This window comes from Balearica regulorum, chromosome 6 (genome assembly GCF_011004875.1).
Source record: "Balearica regulorum gibbericeps isolate bBalReg1 chromosome 6, bBalReg1.pri, whole genome shotgun sequence".
NCBI lineage: Eukaryota > Metazoa > Chordata > Aves > Gruiformes > Gruidae > Balearica > Balearica regulorum.
The window spans coordinates 14,285,450-14,307,171 of NC_046189.1; the positions used below are offsets into that span (position 1 = coordinate 14,285,450).

The 21,722-nt window shown below is 37.4% G+C and overlaps 1 protein-coding gene across 1 annotated transcript in view; it reads left to right on the forward strand.

Annotated features, from left to right (window-relative positions):
- Nucleotides 1–1,473: 1,473 nt before the first annotated feature.
- DYTN (dystrotelin) overlaps nt 1,474–21,722 on the forward strand; it is a 68,184-nt gene continuing 47,935 nt past the window's right edge. Inside the window, exons 1-12 of the mRNA XM_075756409.1 lie at nt 1,474–2,808; nt 4,243–4,289; nt 6,410–6,484; nt 8,151–8,352; nt 10,415–10,500; nt 11,388–11,476; nt 12,136–12,207; nt 12,555–12,718; nt 13,594–13,705; nt 16,302–16,447; nt 18,055–18,223; nt 19,943–20,013. Of these exons, the coding sequence (XP_075612524.1) occupies nt 2,789–2,808; nt 4,243–4,289; nt 6,410–6,484; nt 8,151–8,352; nt 10,415–10,500; nt 11,388–11,476; nt 12,136–12,207; nt 12,555–12,718; nt 13,594–13,705; nt 16,302–16,447; nt 18,055–18,223; nt 19,943–20,013 (1,253 nt within the window). The 5' untranslated portion in view covers nt 1,474–2,788. The remainder of the gene's footprint in view (nt 2,809–4,242; nt 4,290–6,409; nt 6,485–8,150; nt 8,353–10,414; nt 10,501–11,387; nt 11,477–12,135; nt 12,208–12,554; nt 12,719–13,593; nt 13,706–16,301; nt 16,448–18,054; nt 18,224–19,942; nt 20,014–21,722) is intronic.

Below are 21,722 nucleotides of genomic sequence, written 5' to 3' on the forward strand. Positions count from 1 at the left end.
AAACCAAGAGGAGTTTATTTGTTATTTGTCAGCTGATGTGGACAGAATGAGGAGGGATGTCTCACTGGTCTTAGAAAGAGGAGCTTAGAAGGGGGTATCACAAGGGAGTTGGAAGAGTGTAGTTTCATAGGTAAAATGCATGTGGGAGAAGCAACATTTACAGGAACTGAGATATCATTGTTACAAGTATCTTCATGGAAGGGTTCACATGGGAGTTGGAGGGGCAGGTGTAAGTCTTGAAGAAAGTGGTTAGCAATCATTCATTTCATGAGCAAGTGGTCTCCAGGGAATTAGTTTCTAGTAGTGTATGCACAGAAAATTGAGTCTCTGAGGCAGATGTCTCAGGAGAGTATAGCAGGGAAGGATGCTACCAGTAGTCTTTACAAACTACCTGGTTTGCTCCTCCAAGACAGGAGAGGAAAAGTTAGCTTCTCTAATGTGTATTTACATTTGTTTTTTTCTATATGGAATATGATTTGGCAGTCTTTTACTCTTTGAATTCTTTTATTCTACCTGTGGAGATAGTAGTTCAGACTGGAATTCAAGCACCAACACTGCACAGCTCTTAATGAGAAGGAAATTAACTGTTTCTGCAATATATAAACAAGCTTACCAGACTCCTGAGTCACTACCTGAAAACCACAGGCAAGAAATTTCTTCTCAGAGGTTGAGAGGAGAAAGTCAAAACAATTTTCTTGGATATCTCTTTTATCCTAAATGATTCTAATTATATTTGCCTAGTGGCCTGCAGGGAAAATCAGGTCTTTCCTCATGGAAGCATAATAGAATGGAAGTTTCTTTTCCTAGCTTTTACTTAGGAGAGAAAGAAAGAATAAAAATAACAGGAAAGCTAAAATATGGTAACATATTCAAATTTGGTTACATTTGTAACACAGTGATAGACTTAGAAAACCCAAACTTAGTGATGACTATAAGTAACAAGTAATTTTTGGTACACGTTTTCTCACAAGTTCCTGAGTAATGCTGTGTGTGCAGGATATTCATAGCATCCTACTACCTGGGTGTTAGAGTAACTGTGGAAAAATTTATGAAGAAAGGCCTTAAGATAAATGTATGTGTCTTACAAATGTTACATATATTCTGCATGAATCATAGCATTTGGGTGTACTGAAGAGTGTGTAAGCTTTCTGGTTGGTCTGAATAGTTCTTATTCTAGGACGTTACCACTAGGACTTACTATTTTTCCTCTTGTGTAGTTGCACCAACTGTTTGTTACTGCACACTGTGCTTTCTGCATTACTGTGCCAGCTTCCACCTCATTTTTAGTCTCTATAGCAACACTTTCTCAGTAACTGGGAGATGCTTAGTAAAGGCCCCTCAATTTAGAAATATTGCACTCCAACCATAAGAAAAAAATTGCTTTGAAACAAAGATCAAAGAAGTTTTATCTTTAATAATTCAGGATATTTATTACTAATTAATTAGTGTTCTCTGTTTTGACTGCTTAGACAATTACCTGATACTTTGATCTGGGCCTTTGCCAGGCATTTGTTGTGAACAGCATTCATTTAAAAGCAAAACCTTTAGAACTGTCTTGAAGTCAACTTTTAAGTGCTATAAAGCTATTGGACTTCTCTGGCAGTGTCGTCTGACTTCTGGGCCTTTAGTAAGTAGCTGAGAGAAAGGTAAGCTCCATTACTGTATTTAAGAGAAGATGATAATTTCAGCCTTTGAACACAACATAGAATGTTTTCGCCCTTCACAAGAAACAAAAGTAATTATAGTTTATTTTCTGCATAATTAAAATCATACGTTGTCTGATTTCAAAAGAGGGAAGTCCTCTGTGATCAAGTCACTTGATCTATTGGGAGGTTTCTGCCTCACTTGATCTGGTTTGTCTTTCTCTGTACTTTAACATAATTATGTAGCACGTTTAAAAATGCATTTTATTTGCTAAAGTACATATTCTGAGAACCTGTATAGGCAAATGAAATACATACAAGTAACCAAACATGTTACTTTTCTTGCACATTCCAGTAGTATTCAAGAATAAGGCTACTCTTGTTCTGCACATAAGAGTGTTTGTGGTAAGGGGATTGGGGTTTATAATTGTAAAAATTTATTTCCTGTACATTTGTAATTAATTTTAAAATTCTTTTTTGTTTTGTGAAAGTGTTTTTAGTTATTAATTAAGGGCACATGTAGCTGAAATACAACACACTGACTGAAATAGTGTGTCAATGAGCAGCATTAGTTCAGATTTGATGTTTTGGCAGACAGATTCTGCTTCTACTTTTATATGATGTTCATTATAAAGTAGATGTGTTAACACTGAGAGAGATCTTCATTTCACTTAAGCATTCCTACTGCAGTAGAGATCTGGACTTTCCATATAGTTTTGTATATAAAAATGTAGACTGTACATATCATAATAATGCCTTTCATAACTTTTTAGAGGGAGGCTTCCTGGGTATGGTGTTATAATGTTGCACAATGCCAGCCAGTTTGGTAAAACACATAAACGCTTGCTTAACTTTGGGACCATGAATACCCTAGTACAAAAGTATGTGCTTATCCATATGGATAATTTAAAGGTTAGACATTGCACTGTACTGGATAGAGAGCTTGTCATCTTACAGTAAGTATCAAGTGCTAATATATTATGCATGCTGTATAACTCAGTGACACCACTGGATCTCTCCTTGTTTGAGTGAGCAAATTCTAATGGGTGAGTTCTAATTTAAGTGAGTTTAACCTGTGTATTTTTACATTCATCCTCCTGCTTTATTTTGTATACCTTTGGCGGAGAGAAAAAAAGGAGGAAAACATGAGGCAAGCTCTGTGTTTGTAAGTCTATCTTTTAGGTTGCTGCATGTAGCTTTCACTAAACACTTATGATGAATTCATTGCTTAGAATCTTCTGATTTCATTGATTTCCCTACATTGACTTTTCTGTTAAACTATACGGGGGCATATACTGCTGCACGCATTTTAAGAGTAATTGTATAAGCAAAGTTACATGCCTATGTAAATGTTGGACAGAACTGCAGTCTTGCAGAACCCAATGCTGAGTCCAAGCTCTAAACTTTAGTAAAGAAGAAAATAGAAGAATAGGGAAAAAGAAACATAGTGGTATTTCTTTCAAAGAAGGACTTCAATTAAAACTGTGGCATTGTAGTCTTTAATGAAGAAGTTATTCAAGCAAATCTGTATTCCATAATTTTAAATATTTATAGGTTATTCAGAGGCTGAAACACAAAGTTGCAGCTTTCACCAATTAACATGGTAAGAAGCATATTTATGGCAGACTCAATAATTATAGATCATTGAATATTTATACTTCATAATTGGCCAGTATTCTGTCATGTTTATGATCAATGGCTCTCACTGGAAAAATGTAATAAAGTGAAAGTTTGGGTAAGTTCAGATTTAATATCAAATTTATTGTTTAAGTTTTAGATAGTTTCCAACTATTTAATTTTTTATTTATTCTAGCAAATTTCCTTTTTTTCCCCACTAAAAGCCATATATGTGTCCTTTGGAGTCTCATGTAACTTAGATCTGTTATACCTAGTGTTTTTCAAGTGTAATATTAACTGAAAGACAGTTACTATACTGAATTTGTATTTATATTTTTATGTTTAAAAATATAATGTAGTTTAGAGCACTAATGAAATAAATCCCGAGGGGAGACACTCAGTTTCAGTTATTATCAGGGACAAAATTACATTTGCTTTCAGGGTTGTGTAAAGAAGTAGATTCATAGTTATGCTTCCTTTTTCCCTTCCTTCTCAGCTCAAAAAGAAATAGTATCAGCTCAGATGAAAACTTCAGTTCAGTTTGAAAATTTTAGAAAATAGACTTGTGAGCAATTGCAATCAATGAATTTTGGAAAGAGTCTGGTGTGAAGGTATGCCCTCTCTGACCTGAAACTATACACTATGGGCTGTGTAGTAATCCTGTATGTAAACACTGGACTCTTCAATAGTGTAAGATCTCATTTCCTGTACTTGAAACTGTTTGGTGGACTGTTTTCTCCCTGATGCAGTTTTGCAGTTACTAGAGTTACTCCTACTTTGTCCTGAGCAGAGAGCATGCAATTTTCTGGAGTTTCTCTGCAATTCGCACCAAAACTATTATGTTGGTTTATGTAATTCTGTTTAATTTCATCTCTGAAATGCATCCAGTAAATTGTTCAGATTAAAAAGTTTATTATTTGAATGGTTCGATATGTCTCTGTCTAGAAAATGTGGTTTTACACTTCTGTTTGTTTCATTATAGAATGCCTAATGTCATCTGTTCATTTCAAATGGATCCAGACTTGCAGGGTAAGGATTTTTCTCATTTTTTTTCCAACTTTTCTCAAGAGACATTTCTGTGTCTGTTTCGACAGAAACTAATGAATTGTAGTGAAGCCATGCCACTTTCAGAATCTCTGTGCTGTAACACATTAATGACAAATTACACTGCTGTGCTGTCTTACCTTTATTTTTGGATCTGTCCTGGCACCTTCCCTGCCACTGTCATGTTGGCTCATGGAAGGTCAGGCACACAGGGTCCATGTTCCCTAATTTATAACATAGGATAAGGTTTTTTCATGTATTCTAGAATAGGCATGAAGGATGGCCATACACTCCCTTTGTCAGTGCAAAATCTTAGCAGATACTTCATCTGTTATGTAACAAGTGTGCAAAATGCAGAACTAGCAGGTAACTGGCTGGAGATGTCAGGAAACAATGCATTCTTTTCTATATGTGTAGGAATTCCTTTGTCAGCTTCTCAACAAAGGGCATTTATGAGTCTTGAGGTGAAATTTGACCCACTGCAGAATGATGACATGCTGGTTTTCTGTCCAAAGGGGAAGCTCCATTCCTATGAGAAATGAAAGAGTTTAGTGCCCCCAAATAGCCTCTCATAAATAATAATCCTAAAATAGTTTGCATTTAATTCAGGGTTTGTTTTTTTTTTCTGTGTCTTTTGTTTTACTTGTGTGCTATTAAAACTTAATTATGGAACTATTGCTTGACAGGCACAGAATGCCCTACTTTGAAACCACATTTTGTCTGTAAGGATGGACTTGAAGTGAGTAGCAGATGGCTACTAAACCAGATTCCTTCCAATTACTAAGTCATCTTGCACATGGAAGGTGTTTGAGTTGGATCATGCGTATGTTTCTAACATTTGTATTTGAAAATAAGCATTTGGAATTTAATCCATAGCCTACTGAAAACTGTGGGAGTCTTTCCATTACTTTCAAGAGGTTTGGATCAGTTTACTGGAGAAAGAGAACTGATGATTCACGGAAGTCAAAACTCATTTTTCACATTGTATGACATGCTACACTACATCTCCAAATAATATCACAAAACATAATATGACAAGAGCAGGACGAAACAGATGGTATAGCAGATATTGGCTTATTTCTATATCTTAGGCAGCATCTGGGAACCAGCAGAGCCCGTAATTTGCTGACTATTAACATTAGTCTGGTATATTTGTGGGAAACCATTGCACACAGATTGGCTCATTTCAAGACCAAACAGGTAGAGAGTTTCATAAGTTATTTCTACTCAGTTACGCATATTTGTTGCTTATCTTTGACCTTAATCAACTGTGAGTAACTCTTCCTCTCTGAAGTACAGGGAGGAAGAGTCTCTGAGGACAGGAGGATAACTGCTAAATTCCTATCTGGTTTCTAAGCTATTGTGAACAAGCCTTTTTTTTTTTTGTCTTGAAGTTCTAGGTATGTGTGTAAAGTACCAGGTATAGGTCATGTTCAGAAGCCCTTACTTCCCACTCAGGAAAACACCCTTTAGTGTTGTGAAAGGAATGAGCTGAAATCAGGTAAGGGTATGAGATTTAGTTGAGCAGCTTGAGTGGGATTACTAAGAAGAGATATCAAAAACCAGTTGCTCTGGTAAATTGCTTATTTTCTTCTCAGGGAGTTCCAGATGTTGGTCTTGACAGAAAATTTGTTTAATGCTTGAAACAATATGCATCCAAAACAATAACCCTGCTGTGCAGACTGACAAATTGTTCCTTGTAGAAGAGCATCTCTGATCAAGAAACTGTTTTGACTGAAGAAATATTATTTCATTGTGATCTTGGCTAAAAGTATGCACAGTGCAGATCCTTTCTTCTGGTCCATGAATAGACTTGATTCCCAAAGAAGCAGGTGTGCTCTCAATGTTAAATACTGGTTTTATGACTTATTGTGTCACTGGTCGTAAGAAGACCATTTCCCCCACAATGCTATTAGAAAAAAAGAAAATGTTTTAATTTTTTTTCTTCATTTTTTCAAAATTTTCCTTCAAAGTATTGTGGGTTTTGATTAAGTCCAAATTTGGTTATTCTGATTTTTAATTAAATAATTTGTTTTTCTTCCTTTCTTCCTTTCTTTTTTTTAATGAACCACTGTATTGTAATGTGTGTTTGTTTTCTTTCACAGAGGCTTTCAATGATGTTCAGAGCTCCGTCTACAGAACAGCCCTAAAACTACGCTCAGTACAAAGTCTGTGCCAGTGTTAGTAGATGAAGAGAATCCTGTGCTTTGACAGGGAGAAGAATCTGTAAAAAATTTGTGTTGCTGTCACCATGAGTTATTATGCTACTTTGCTCTCTCATTTTCCACCTGAGAATCTCAGAATGCATTATGAACACTTAAGAGCTAGATAGTACTTCATATACAAATTGATTTTTTTTTTCCTCTTTTGAATGCCAGTGGAAATACATTAGTAAAATTCTAAAGGCATGGGAGAATCAAATTATTATTACAATCTGCAACACTGCTATGTAGACATCACTGGCAATTATGAATCTTTATCTGTATGTTATTCTTGTTAAATGTCATGTGTTCTCATGTGTTTCTTAGGAGTTTGTTGGAAATAATCGTGCATCATCGAAAATTGACAGGGATTATTAATACTATAAGTATTAATGAGAACAAAATAAGATAGACTGGAAAACCCCTGGCTAGCACTCATTCTCCCTGTCTTTGAAGTGAGTGAGAATTCTGTGCAAGCAAAGAATTGTGGAACAAAGCCCTGGTCACCTAACTTGCTTTGAAATTACTAGATGTAAATTCCATATTGAGCGAAAATGTGTGGAAATCTTGAATTTTCCACCTGAAACACTCTGTTTCTGAAAATGCACAACGTTGCAAGTGAGGTCTTCAGGGTAGCCCAGAAAAGATGACTGGTTTGTTGGCCTTGGCCATTTATTCCTTTGGGCATGGGCATGCTGTTCTATGAATGTATTTAGTCTGATCTGAGCCCCAGTACGGTAAATCTGCGTGGTGCTATGTGTCACAGCACGAAAGAACCAATTCACACAGGTAGTGTTTTTCATTTGCTCTGTTACCTAGTCCTCCATGAGGATGTCTCCTCTATGTCTCCTCTATGTCTCCTCAGTGTCTCCTCTAGGCCCTCATAGCATCTATCCCTGTTGCTCTACTCATCCTTGAACACTGGTGACCAGAATTGCACATGGGTTTCCAGACTGAGATTCACCAATGTCTCACACTGATATTTTCTCATCGCTGCTGGAAAGACCATAGGTGACATACTCTAGGTTCTCTGCTTCTTCAGCAATCTACAGACTTTCAGTCTACTACAATCTTTCTCTTCTGATGCTAATTCTAATTGATCATGCCTCTTCAGTACTGAATGTGACTTTTAAGAAGCCATAGCTCTCTCTTCCCAGCAGATATTAGTTATTCCATAGCACATTTATAACACAGCCTGTTTGCCCCTTTCTTGGCCATAGCGCCCCCCCCTTCTCTTTGTATTTGTGCATGAGGAGAAAGCCTACATCAAAGCACAAATTGTTCCCACAGTTCCAGGCGAGTGTTATTTGGAAGTACGGAATAGTGTGTAGATTTATACTATCTATACATAGAGCGAAATTTAGGTCTATAATTTGCTTACGGTTAATTGTGCTATTTTCCTTCTCTTCCTATCTATCCCAAAGTCACATCTAGGGAATTTTAGTTGAGCTGTTCTATCTCTGTAGCCTCACAAATTTTGCTACATCCATTCCCAGATTATCTCCTTTTTATGTTGCATAATGTTTTAGACTTCATTTTATAGACTTGTCTTAGCTAGGCACTTCTAAAAAAAAAAAAAGATGTTGAGCTTCCATTCATGAAAAGGCAGGGATCCTCACTCATTTCTCCCTTAATTTTCCCACAGTGGATTTGATTGATGTTTCTTTGATTCAGCACATCCTATCAAATGAACAGAGCCAGAGGGAAAAGCAGATTTCTCTGAAAGTGCAGCAGATCTCTAGAATGCTGACAGAACTATTCCAAAGGGCGAGATTGGAAAAACCAGGCCAGGTAGATCCAAGAGCTGCTGAATTCACATTGAGCCTGCTAGCTGCCATGTATGACAGGTGAGAGGAAGCACAAATATAGATCCATTGCAAAGTACTGCTAGACCAAGTCCGTTTCTACCACTCTTACACCATTCCTGTATGAAACTCTCCCATTTTGACAGTATTTTGCTTGGTATCACAATGGGAGTAGTTCAGCTATAGGAATATGAGGCACAAAGCTTTATCGGAGAAACAGTGGTCAAATGTTTCCCAATTTATCTGGAAGTCCAGATAATTTAAAAAAAAAAAAAAAAAGTTAGCCAGTCCATGCTAACTTTTTCTGTGAACAGCTTTACAGAGAACAGCTCTTCTTTTCACTGACAAGGTATTTTGATACACTCCTGAAAAAGAATCCATATTGGCCTTTGAATGACAGTATCCATGCACAGGTCAAGAATTTGCCAGTCACTTTTCATTATTCATTTTTCTCCAGCTTAAAATGTTCATCAACCAATTATGAAACAAAACTACTGTGTCATAACTAAGCTGATCAGCTAGCTCCTGTGAATAGCAAAAAGTTTCTGGTAATAATAAGGAAGCAGCTTGCAGAGTGTACTTTTGTCATCTATTGTTTATGAATAATGAATTAATTTACTAAAGGCAGGATTGGTTTGTAATTGTATCAGATTTAAAAGACAAGGGCTAAGTTCATTGTAGAATTTATTCCCCACAGGTGAAATTTATTCCCTTCTACATCAGAGCAAAGTTTTTACTGAAAGTGAGTGAGATGTAAGTGGTCTGCAGGATTTTTTCTTGAATCATTGTTAATTAATAATATGATCACTACTGCTTAAGGTCCCATGTTATGAATTTTTTGTACTTAAAAAAAATCAATTAAGGCTAAGAATAAATGTATATTACAAAACAAAACTAGAAATATCAGGAATATTTTGTAATTTTTGTGTACTGTAGAGAAATAATTTAGAAGAATATTGTTAACAGGACTATCTTGGTCTTGAGTTTTTTTCTGTTTTCTTAGGACAGTGTGTAATTTCCTTTTTTTATAAGTTTCTTGCCATGTATGTAGGATAAAAAAAAAAGCTTCTTATAATTTTCTTCTAATCATGTTTTCTCTGTAGAGTGCTGTTCTCCACTATCAACATGGGAAAGTATTTCATGGCAAGAGCAGAAAAGGGCTTTTCCATGTTTATGTGGTAGCTTACTTAATAAGCTTACATAAACCATCATAAGGGTTTTTGATAGTATACTTTAGCTTTAATCTTGGCCTTTTTTCTATGAAAGTTCTGGAAAAACTAAATATATAAATTCAAAATCTAGAAACTTTTGACCAAGGATTTCCCATGCAGCTCATACTTTAGAGACTATATTGCAGCTTTATGCAGTATGCCCTGTAAAAATGCAGTTTATCTAAAGACTCTTGAAGACATTTTATGAAATGATATTCTGAAGTGCAATACTGCTTTGCAAAAATGATATCTTAAATACAGAATTCCAAAATTTCCTGATTTATGGTTTCCAATTCATGTCTGCTTTGTCTTCACATAAATAAACATTTTTTTTCATTAGGTGCCTATGTTGCAAACTTGAGTTCTAAATTGAGCTACATTCTTCATTCTTCAACAGTCAAAACTAAAGTCCTCCTCCTACATATATCCTTACAGTTAAATTGAGTTGCAGTGAAATTAAAGTAAATCTGCCCAAGAGGAGCTCAGTACAGATCTGGGGCCACAGTGAAGCTGTCTAATGATATAATACAAACACTAGATTGTAATCCTGCTTTCTCTTTTGTATTTGGGAAGGTTTTCCACAAATGAAGAGCAGAATTTTTTTAGGATATGTATTGTAAATGTAAAATTATATTTTACTTGGAACGTTAGGTCTTTGAAGGCGATGCTGTCTTTTTGGTTTATGATTGCATGGTATCTTGAACAGTTAACTGTAGTTATGTTCAGTGACAAAGGGTCCCAGACATAAAATATCACTAAAATGCAACATCAGTTATACACATATAAAAGGATATGAGTTTTGAGGTTGTCTTCCAACATAGCAATATTTTTTTCTTTAGAGGTTTCAGTTTTTACCTTCTCGGTGAATGTAGTGTAACATTTTATTTTCCTAGATCTGGAACAGGTTATATCAAAACTAGATCTGCTGCAGCTGCCCTAATTGCGCTTTCGGGAGACACTCTACTGGCTAAATACAGAGGTGGGAAATATATGATTTTATACACTGCCTAAAATACTGAGCATTGAAAAAAACCTACATTGTAAATTTTTTTACTTTAAAAAAGAATACAGTTCTGCCATGCAAAAAGTAAATTAAATTGACTGTTTAATTGTAGAGAAAGGCTGACGCAGAACACTTTTCCATCAATGTCCATAGCCATCTTTGCATAAAGAGTCTCAGAGCAAGTCATAGTAAAGTTTAAGATAAGTAGAGCTTAAAAATTAAGGACAAGTTCTATTTGTCTAGCAGAAAAGACCAGAAAACCCCTAGTTTTAAATTTCATTGGATTAGAAAACAATTTTATGTATTTGATCCAGGAAGCTTTTAGAGCACTTCTAACACTAGGCAAAAATGCTGAAAGAAATAGGTATAACAGATAAAGGTAGCCCAGTGCAATGTGCAGCACAAAGATTTCTGCCTGTATTAAAAGCTCAAAATGGAGAACAAATGGACCACAAGTGGCATATTGACCTCATATTCTCCCATTGCATATTGTGTAATGCCTTCCAAATTACAATTTGGAATTAGCAATTCACAATTTAAATAGGGAATATCCTGTATAAACATATTTAAATATTTTTCTTACAGCCATGAGAATGAGCTCATTGTTTCCTTCATCCTTACATGTCTTAACTGCCAGAAATAAGGAATTGCTTGTTTTCTTGCTTTCCCTCTCTTTCCCATGCCTGTAGGAAGAAAGTATTGTCGCAGCAGTCACTGAGTGCCTGTCAGACAATAAAGGGGAACTTTCTTAAGGGGTTTATTTGATAGGCTGCAGTCATCATGTAGATAGTTTGAGAATAAGTAGCTAGAAGACACTTCAGGCTCTGCCAGGATTCCAGTTTCTTTCCTCTGTTTGTTTTCAGCTTTCTTCCAGTTTTATGCTGTCCCTGATGGGAAGGTGACCTTGATTACCCGTAGTGCCCTGAGAAGCCTACTAACAGATTTAAATCAGGTAATGCCACTGCAGTGCTGTTACACAACAGATCTTGTAGGAATAGGAGAAAAAATACGTCATTGATACATTGGATGTTTGATTACATTATGGGACTGAAGTCAGTAGGGCACTCTGTCGACAGGGAACTACCATGCAAAGTAGGTAAAAGAATTAAATTCTGCAGCTTTTCTCAGAGTAACCACTCGCATCAGTGCCTCTATGCATTGATTTTGCCTGAGCTTACAGGTCCTGGGAACAGCTGCATACAGCTGCTGCTAAAATGATGCCAAACTTCAGATGTCTGTACTCACTAGAATAGCTTGCAGTTGCAGAAAAGTGCCTTAGCATACAGGTATTTCCAGCTGAACTGGTGCTGAAAATGGGATCTGAAAATGACCCCTGAGGTTCAAACACAGTGTCCTTTGGTATTCTATTATGGCAACATAGTATGTTGATCCATTTCAGTAAGTGAGCTGGAAACAAATCATTCTGACACATACTGAACTATGAAATTGCATGCTGATGGTATGAATATGAACAGGTTTTCTTCAGAACAGTATGTAAAATGGCATTTCTATAGATGCTTCACCATCTGTGTGCTGTCACCATCTCAGCAGAGCATGATAGGAACATCTGTTTTTTATTGAGGTATTTCTGAGCCTTTCTTCTTGATGCAGATCCCAGCCATTGTGGGAGAAAGCTGCACTCTGTCTTGTGTGGAAATTGCGACTCACAGCTGTTTCCAAGGGGTGAGTGAAATTCTGATGTCCTGGGAAGTTACTCTGAATGTTGCTGGTTGATTAAAATTGCAAGTATATCACCATATAACATCCACCTAAAGCTCTAAATTGAGAGCTTTTAAGGGGCAGGACTGTTTGACAGTCTCACAGTACAGGAGGATTTGTATCTATACAAAAGATGCTCAGTAAGATACTACTGAAGACTCTTGCATTTATTCCAAAACCTTTGGAACCCAGTAACATCTTACATGAATGGAAAATCTATGCTAGCAGAGTCCAATATCAGAGCTTTTATTAGGAATTGTAGATAAGTTCTTTTCAAGTAAATGGCTAAACTTGAGACGTATTTTTTCCAGGTTCTGAATTCAGCAATTGTTGAAGAAAAATTCCTGTCATGGCTGAGATCAGAGCCTGTTGTTCTCCTATGGCTCCCTACATGTTACAGATTATCAGCCACAGAAATGGTTTCTCACCAAGCTAGATGTAGAGTCTGCAAAATTTTCCCTATTACAGGCCTCAGGTGCGTCAGTAATTACTGTAGTCTATAGCATCCACATAAATAGTTCTTACTATTGTTTGCATACCTTAATACAACTGCTGTATTAAGCAACAAACTTCAGACATAATCTAATTTAACACGTAAGATAGGGAGAGAACCGTCACAGGCTGGTGCTCAAACCTGCATCCTGTTTCTGTTTAGTTCACTAGCACAGACATGATTATGGAGACTTACTGAAAGTAAACTGGCAGTTCAGTGGTAAAGCCAATTAAACCTGTGTATCTCATTTCTTAGTTCTTTGTCCCATAATCAGGTGTATTAACTGGCTAGTTGTTACCCATCTTAGCATCTTATTCATGTAAGTGATGGTATAAAATGGCCTAATGGTATAAAAAGAACCCTATCCATTACCTACTGACCAGAATGCTCATAAAAGCATTTTACCATTATTCTCTTCTCACTAATAGTAACCTTGCAGGTTTAGGTTTTTTGCATTTTTTGTTTTTTGCAAAGTTGCAAATCCTATATCAATAATGCAGTGTTATTATAGTTCCATGCGAGCAGCAAATAGAGATAAGCTGATGCATAAGAAGCGTATGAAGATGTAACTGCATTTTCAAAAATGGTACTAGAACAACTCTTTCTTCCTTGGACTGAATTTCAATGTAGCAAATAAATAATATCAAAGTCATTAGTGGGTTCTGGAGAATAGTCCACTTTCATTTGGACAAAATAACTCCTGACATTCAGAGAATGCTGAGGAAAGTCATTATTCTAACAAAGGTCCTTCTCTGCATTTCAGAACCCAGGGATCTGGATTTCTCCGTAATCAAGCTCACTTATACCAAGTTCTTACTTGTGGGGAAGTAACTTAATCCTTCTGTTTTCCCTTACAGGTATCGGTGTCTGAAGTGCTTCAATTTTGACCTTTGCCAAGTGTGCTTTTTCACTGGCCGTCTCAGCAAACCACATAAGAGGTCACATCCTGTTGTGGAACACTGTGTGCAGGTAGAGTCCCATTATACTGATTCATTTCCCTGTTCAAGTTCTTCCTGTAGGCAAGTAGGCAGTAGACCCTTGAACTACATTGATTATGAAATTATATGTGTATTAGCCATAATGGCCATGACATATCAGCACTATTAATCTCGGAACAGTGAGCAATGGAAAGGAAAAAACTTTAGAAGGAGTGTTTTGTTCTGAAATAACTGAATAGAGCCATGAAATGTCATAGTGCAAGTCCTCTTCCCAAGGAGTTTTATGGCAAATTTGCCATTTGCAGATCATCCTTAAACCTGTGGAAAGGGCCCTCAGTGTGTCCCAGCAATTCTTCCTCCTGATGCCAACGTGGACTTATTCAAAAATTAACTCATCCTAAAGTTGTACAAACTCCTGCAAGGAATGTCCTTTATTCCACAGCTTTTCCACTTTATCATAAACCATTTGGACTCATCTGTCTCTGTCAGTTAGGGATAAAGAGGCAGCACAAAGAGGCACCATGGCCCTAACTAAGCTCACCTGCTTGGGGTCCATCACAGGGGCAACCTGTGCTTTCATCACACTAGCGATGAAGTTCAACATTGGGAATTTGTGTTTGGAAGATCAGCTACACCTTTGAGCAGGAGATCCCAGATCTCGCACACAGCAGCAGACAAGGTATTTTTGTGGATCTATATAACAATATCTTCTTCTGTTCCAGTAAATGAACTGAAAAGCACCCATGAAAGTTTCCCTAGTAAGCTCTACTTCATGGTCTGCTTCCTGAAACCCTGCACTTACTTAACATGAAAGATATCTGAGCAGCCAGTGTCTGCACCAAACCTAAAGAATGTTAGTTAGACTGCTCTTGAAGTCACTCTTTGGGGGAACATTACATGGTAGCCACTTCATTGCTTTCTTTCTGAAAACCAAACCCTATTGCTAACACTGAGAAACTATATCTGGATGCTTAATATCTGCCTTGAAAATAACATGTTTATTCCTCCAAATATTATTCTTCATCCTCCATGAGAGAGTAGGAGAATCAAATGGCAACTGATCTCCTCATGAAGAAGTTTCTAACAGAGAAATTAAAATCAGTGTGAATGGGAGTGTATGGATGTGGAAGCACCAGAAGGAAGGGCAGGAGGGATATTACAAGGCAGGAAATGATGCAACCTAGATTAGCTGGTCAGCAAGATCACAGCACTTCCACACACAGCTTCTCAGGACAATCAAATCAGGAAAACAAAAGGTAGCCTGAAACAAGGGATAAACTGCCATTTGAAGATGCCATCACAAGAGATGATGATGTGAAGGTAAAGAACAAGACCTATACCTATAAGACACCCAAATAGGGAGACAAAAGATCACAGTCACTGCCAGCTCCTAAAGGAGCTAAAGGCACATCCAAAAACCAGCACATGGTCCCACTAAAAGGAACCCAGGAGGCTTAAGGAGAACTGGCATCTCTTGTCCTCCAGGTCACTCTTAGTCATCATGCCATGTATATACAGACACCTTGGTGTGTGAATGCTGGAAAGGCTACTTGAACACATGTATATTAGTGCCTGTGAGTAAGTGAGTATGAGTGAGTGAAATCAGTTGTTTTAAAATGAAATCCCCTTCCTTCTTATACTGTCTGACATTGAGATTTCCCACATTGTTGCTGCAATATTGCAGCTGGATCACTGAACTTAGGTTTCCTTTATGAAGCCCTGCTCTAACATTAACCCTGTAAATATTACTTTTGTGGCCAAAATCTATATCAATATTAAAAAGATAAGCTACTCACTATGCCAGATACCATTTTCATATTCTTTGTGTGGGACATAAAAGAATCAGTAGTAAGCCACGTTTCCCATACCTTCCACTCCTAGCAGATCCTTGGCTGGGTAAGTTTTCACATTGTCTTTATCAGGCAGTGGGCTGCTGAGTGGGGATTTGAAATATCAGCACTGTTTTTCCTTATCGTGCTGACACCTTGTGGTAATGCTATTACCACGTTGAGAAATGACTAGGAGGCATGCTGTATATTTTCTTTGTGTTTTCCTGTTCAGTCTGTCAGGGCTCACCCCATGTTCTGCAGCAGTCACTTCCAGAATTGGTTTGTGTCCTTCTATAATACAGCTACTGAGCTTAGTTGTTGTACCTGAGCCTGGCACTGCTGTGACAAATGGAAGTGTGTTTACTGTATGGTGCAAGAGGAGGAAGTGAGGCACAGAAGGCTCTATGTATTAACATGTCATACAAGTAAAAAAGTACTTCTTCCTATTGATCAAGAGGGAACTTAGGATTCTAGTCAGGTAGAGTTGTCATTGTGACTGTGAGCTTAATCATCGTAACTGCCAAAATCCTGCATTAGGCATTTCCAGGCTGCCTGAATTTGGCCCAGGCAGAGTGTTTTGCTTACCTAACAGAATTGGAGCCACTCTTGCCTGTGGTCCTGCATCCTCATCCACCTCAGCTCCTCTTCTAGGCCTCAGACAGCAGCTATGAACCTCTTCAATTGTGGAACAGGTGGGACCTTTGCTTTCTTATGTCTTGCCTTGCCTTGCACTGTCTACTTCTGGGCAGCACCTGTTTGAAAATTCACTCCATTCTTTATTATCCCTAATTCCAATAGATGTCAGCAAAGGCGAATGCAAAGCACTTTCTCCGCACCATCAGGAACAACCTGTTTCAAGAGCACTGCAGAAGAAAGGAGGCTCATAGAAGGAGGGATCTGGAGATAGTGAAGGAGAGGCACTTCCCTGCTCACAAAAAGACTTTGTGAGTTTCTGTTTCTGCTGAGTTTATAATCTTTGAATAATATAATATGTCAGGCTGTGGGATATTGCTTGATTATGTCCTTTGAGTAAGTGATTTTGTTATGACAGACAGAGTGTCATGATTTTTCCATTTAAAAGGGAAAGCATAAATGGGAAGTTGCTGCACATTGTTCTATAGCTTAACCATGATTACCATGCTGACAATCTAATGACCAGTTGTCTTATAAAATATAACATGCTTGTGTCTTCCTCCCTCCTTCCTTATGTCATCTCTTTCTCTCCATGACATTTCTTGTGCTCAGTCTAGGGTCAAGCATTGCAAATATTTAGTACCTGTCACAATTGCATGGCTTTTTAGGCACCTCCTCTGTGACAAATTCATTGGAAATTAACTATGAATACTTTCCACATGTGACCCACAGTACGTTCACTGGCAGTCATTCTACTCAAGTCCCATTGAACTGCAGTCCTGTGGGGTTACTCACAATAGTGAATAGCTGATTTCACCTTTCCCGTTCTTTCAGATCAGTTCTGTGTGCTTTTAGTTAATGTGTAAATTCATTACTGTATTTCCACTGATCACAGTGGTTAATAATGAGCATTGGAGGTTGTGTTGTGATTTTCCCTAAAGTTTCACCCTCCTTGCTCTGAGATTTTGGTTGATATTTAAGTGTAGAAAATGAAGGGAATGATTATATGAGATAAACACTACAAATGTACAAAGGGTAAGATTTCTTCCTAGTTGTATAAAGATCTAGCAGCTCTCTTGCATCTCACATGTGATGCTCATTCTCCAAATGAGCCTTCGGTGAGACTGAAATAGGGAAGAAATGGTTGCTTCTCTAAAAGAATTAATTTCATCCTTGCAGGAAGGAGAAAAGTCTGTTTATAAAACTTGATTGTGCTACACTGCTAGTTAAGTACATTGCTATTAAAAACCAATTTTTTATACACAGTAAGACCAATTGATGACAGTTACAGTGATTGTCATGGAGAATATTATTTCAGTGTTTGTTTTTTAGAATGTGGTGAAATGCAAAACATTTTCCATTGCTAATATTTCCCCACTTGTATTCAGCAACAAAAAATATTTCTTCATTTTGAATGTAATTTAATCCTTCTGTGAGAAATCAAGATTTCTCTGTAATTCTGTGGGGTTTTGCTTACCTAATGCTTGGGTAGCATCGAGTGAAAGAAGAATGTGGGGTTGCCGTTACAGTTGTCACTGTAGGAGTTAATAGGTATCTGGTCTTTTCCTAGCACAGAATGGACTGAACAGCAGGGTATCTGTCCCTTTACTTTCTTTTTGTAGTTGAATTTCACAATATATTTAGCTGGCTAACGGAAGAAAAAAAGAGGAGCAGCAAATTGCACTGATACTAAATGGGTGGAAAAAAGACCCTGTTGTTGGGATTCTGTTGAAAGAGTGGAATTTGTTTTCACAAATTTCATTCTTTCACCCAAAGTACACCAGCAGGCATAGCTAAACCATGCTTCTTACTTAGTCAGTAGCACAGCACAGGGCACTAGTTTTATTTTGATCTTTCTGGGTATCAAAACCATATAAGGCTTGATCCTTTCTCTTAGTATTTCTCTGTTGGTATACAGTCCCCCTGCAGAACTCAGTGCTTCACCACTACCTGGCCCTGAAAACCTGTCTTTCCCAGTGGACAGACCTGTCCTGGATTCACCCAAGCTTGTATCTGAAAATAGAACTGTAATGCAGAAGAGTGAGAATATCAGCAAGACACCAGAGCAAGGCAAGACAAAAGCTCAGGTGAGCAAAACATGAAGCTATAATAGTGCAAAAGCTGTGAAGAAGACCTGCCAAGTTAACTATCTAATTGCCTTCAAATTACCAATGAAAAAGAAATGTAATGGGCAACTTCACCTTTCTGTTAATTTCTCACTTATGGAAAAAAATGTGGAATCTGAAAATTTAGTGAAGCTTAAATTTGATACCCTCCCAAGATTAGTGACTAACTCCTTGACTTCCATGACCTTCAGAAGCCTTTGTAGGAATATTTGTTCTGCTACTTTTTTTTCCAACTTGTCTTGGAGTACCACATTAAAGACTAGCTAAGACTGGAGTCCTCCCTTTATTCTGACAGTAAAAAATGCCACCATGTCCTCCTACTGAAAGCAAATGTCAAGGAAGGATGCCTTAATTCTTATTAGGCTCAGGACAGTTTTGTCACCATGGCAATAGCAAGAGGACAGAATGGGCCCTTCTTAAGGATAAACCCAGAGTAGTGTCCACTCCAACTAAAATAGCTCATGCATAAAAGCTCTCCACTAATTCATTTCCAGGTTCCCTGCATAGAAACACTGCTAGAGGAGTGGGTAGGACAATGTAGACAAAAATAAGTACATAGCAGTTTTTTCTTCTATATTTATTTGAGAGGTTTGTAGCTCTGTACATACTCAGAATATAGGGAACACTGGGTTGTGTTCAAACCAGTTTGTGTCATCCACTCTTCTTGTTCTTCCCAGAAGCCAAGGGTGCAGTAGCTGAGAACTAGCCTGTGCGTGTGAGGTCGCTCCTTTGGCTACTGCTCCTGTGCTGCCCTTTGGAAGACCTGTCTTTTATGACTCTGCTGCCCAGCTTGAGGTATAGTGCCAGCCAGCACATATCTGCAGGAGAGGTTGTGGGCAGACATCGCTTAAGCATATAATTTTGATGGCTGGCATTTGTTGTTTTAGAAGACAGTGAGACAGGACTTGCATCCCTGTAGTAGATTCTGTCACATGCATTGCTCTATTGTTCATTTTCTCTCTGGGCGGAGAATTCTTTTTGAGAGTTTAATACTGATTTCCAACATCTAATAGTGCAGATTATTTAAATGTTGCTTAAAAAGATGCAGACTGTAAGTGAAATGATAGCTTTTAATAGAATCCATGAGTTTAGAGGTCCTGGGGACCCAGCTCTTAGTCTCTTAATTTCCTGGCAGCCCTAATTCCAGCCCAGCTTATACCATACCTCTAATGCAGCTTATCTGGAAAGTGTTTGTCTCCCTGACTTCTGGACTACTCTCCCCTGCATGGCCCAGAGACTGCTACTTGCATCTAAAGACCAGGAGTTTCTCTTCTCTCTTCTACATCCAGTCTGTCTCCCTCCATCTCCTTGTTCCAAAGCAGCTGTGTGACTTGGGAGAGACTATTCCCAAATCAGTATATTCAATTTTGCAGAAATTCCAGGGAATGAGGTTTTTGTTCTAATTTAAAACAAAACAAATTCTTATACACTTAGAATTTGTCATAGGACAAAGAATTTGTTCTATAGAGTAAATTTTCCAGTCCATTCTAATAGCCATTAGAAATACTTTAATACATCAGTTGCTTGCAATCAGTTAAATAAAATAAGTTAATTAGTAAATCTGTAAAACAGACCGAATCCCAAATTTGCCGTGCCCTCTTATAGCAAAATTTGCATAGAAAATGAAATGTTATTGCTGATAAAGTTATGAACAGATACTTTTATCTTTTTTTATTATAGGCAATAGCCTCTTTTGAAGCAGATGTGTTGAAAATACACGAATCCATCAAAAGCATTCGCAGTGAGAGCAGGTAGGTAAATGCAGTAATACAATGACTGAAGTCTGGTGGACAATGCTGCTTGAGTGAAGAGCTAGAAGACAAATGATTTTTCCATACTTTAGATATTTTGAGATGTAAAAAAAAATCCTATCAAATGGGGATGAATGATAAAAACTCAGCAACAAAAATTGTAAATGAAGATCACTGGAAAAACAATTTCTGGCAAAGCAAAACATTTTCTTTTGCTTTCATCAGCATTTCTGCAATTGTTAGTTTACATTTCTAAAAGTCATTTTTAAGGGAAAGAATGTTCATAAAAATATCAGAATAGCATACTTCAAATTTTTCTCTGAATAAGGCTTAATCAAAACATATTTCATAATTCACATGCAGTTTTAAAATCAAGATAGGATATCTTTCTAAAAAATATGGTCAATAAGTCAAATAGAGACTACAGGCTTAATACAGTAACTATTGGTAAAAATTCCACAACTTAGATTATCACAGAAGTCCCTTCTGATATTCAAACCTTTGACACAATAAAATATTAATTCCTAAACTACAAATTTCTTGGGTGGTTTGTTTGTTTGGGGGAGGGGGTTGGTGTATGGGCAACCATGCTTACCTTTTTCTTTCACTTTTGCTTTCCCCTCCTTCATTTTTGTAGTTGTATACGAATGTGCTGTAGATATAATCATGTCTGTGACCACTGAAACCAATGGAATTACAGTGAAGTGTAGAATTTGATCCTGAATCTACTCTCTTTATTTCCTTCAGTATGTTCTGCTCCCTCTGTTCCTGTTTTGTCTCATTCTAATAAGTCAATGTACAATTGCTGCTCCAAATTCACACAAGGGCACTCCAAGACTAGAGCAAAGCTATTGCAGTTTCATTGTAAGTCTGTGTCCTTACCTCATTCTCTGTTCTCACCTGGGAAAATAAAGTAATACGGCAAAGATCTTCAGCTTTTGTTTACATTAGCAATAGTTGAGAGGATATCTGAGAAGCCTGCTCCTGAAATATTGTATCACTTGCTGACACAGAGCTTGTCATATACCTGGGTGAATGAATTGCATTTCTCATAGGAAGCTCTTTTTTTCTTATTTGTGGACCAACTTCCAGCATTTATGTGCCTGTTCACAGAAACGGGCTCTGAGTTAGTTGAAGGTAGTCAGGATTTTACAATAAAGACCCATTAAATGCTGTTATAAGGGACCACTGTAATATTAATTTTAAATGGTCTGACTTGCTGTCCCATTCAGACAAATCTTGCATAATTCCAGTGAAACTGATGGGAATGTTGTCTGTGAGCCAATGCATACCCAAAAGAAAGTGAATCAGATGAACTTCTGGATTTAACTAAGCAAGGGAGATAGCTATTTCAGCTGCGTGATATGAAGCGGTTGGTTTATTACTGTAGTGTTAACAAGCTTTTCTGTCTCTCTCCACCTCAGCTGTGGAGAAGACAAAACTGTATTTCTACCCTGACTTCTTAGAGAAATCCCAATTGAACAGATATGGATGGTATTTTTGTCATACTGTACTCTGTGTAGGTAATTTCTAAATCTGGTGTGCATGGGAAGGTGGCACTTCTCATTGCAAAAATCACAGTATCTTTTCAAGGACAAGTGGCCTGTGTAGAAACTATTAGTATAATCAAAAAAAGCTGCATAGAATACCAGGAGCAAGAAGGAACTCAATCAAAGGGGTAAAGTCTCCTTTTACTCCTTTGTTGCCCA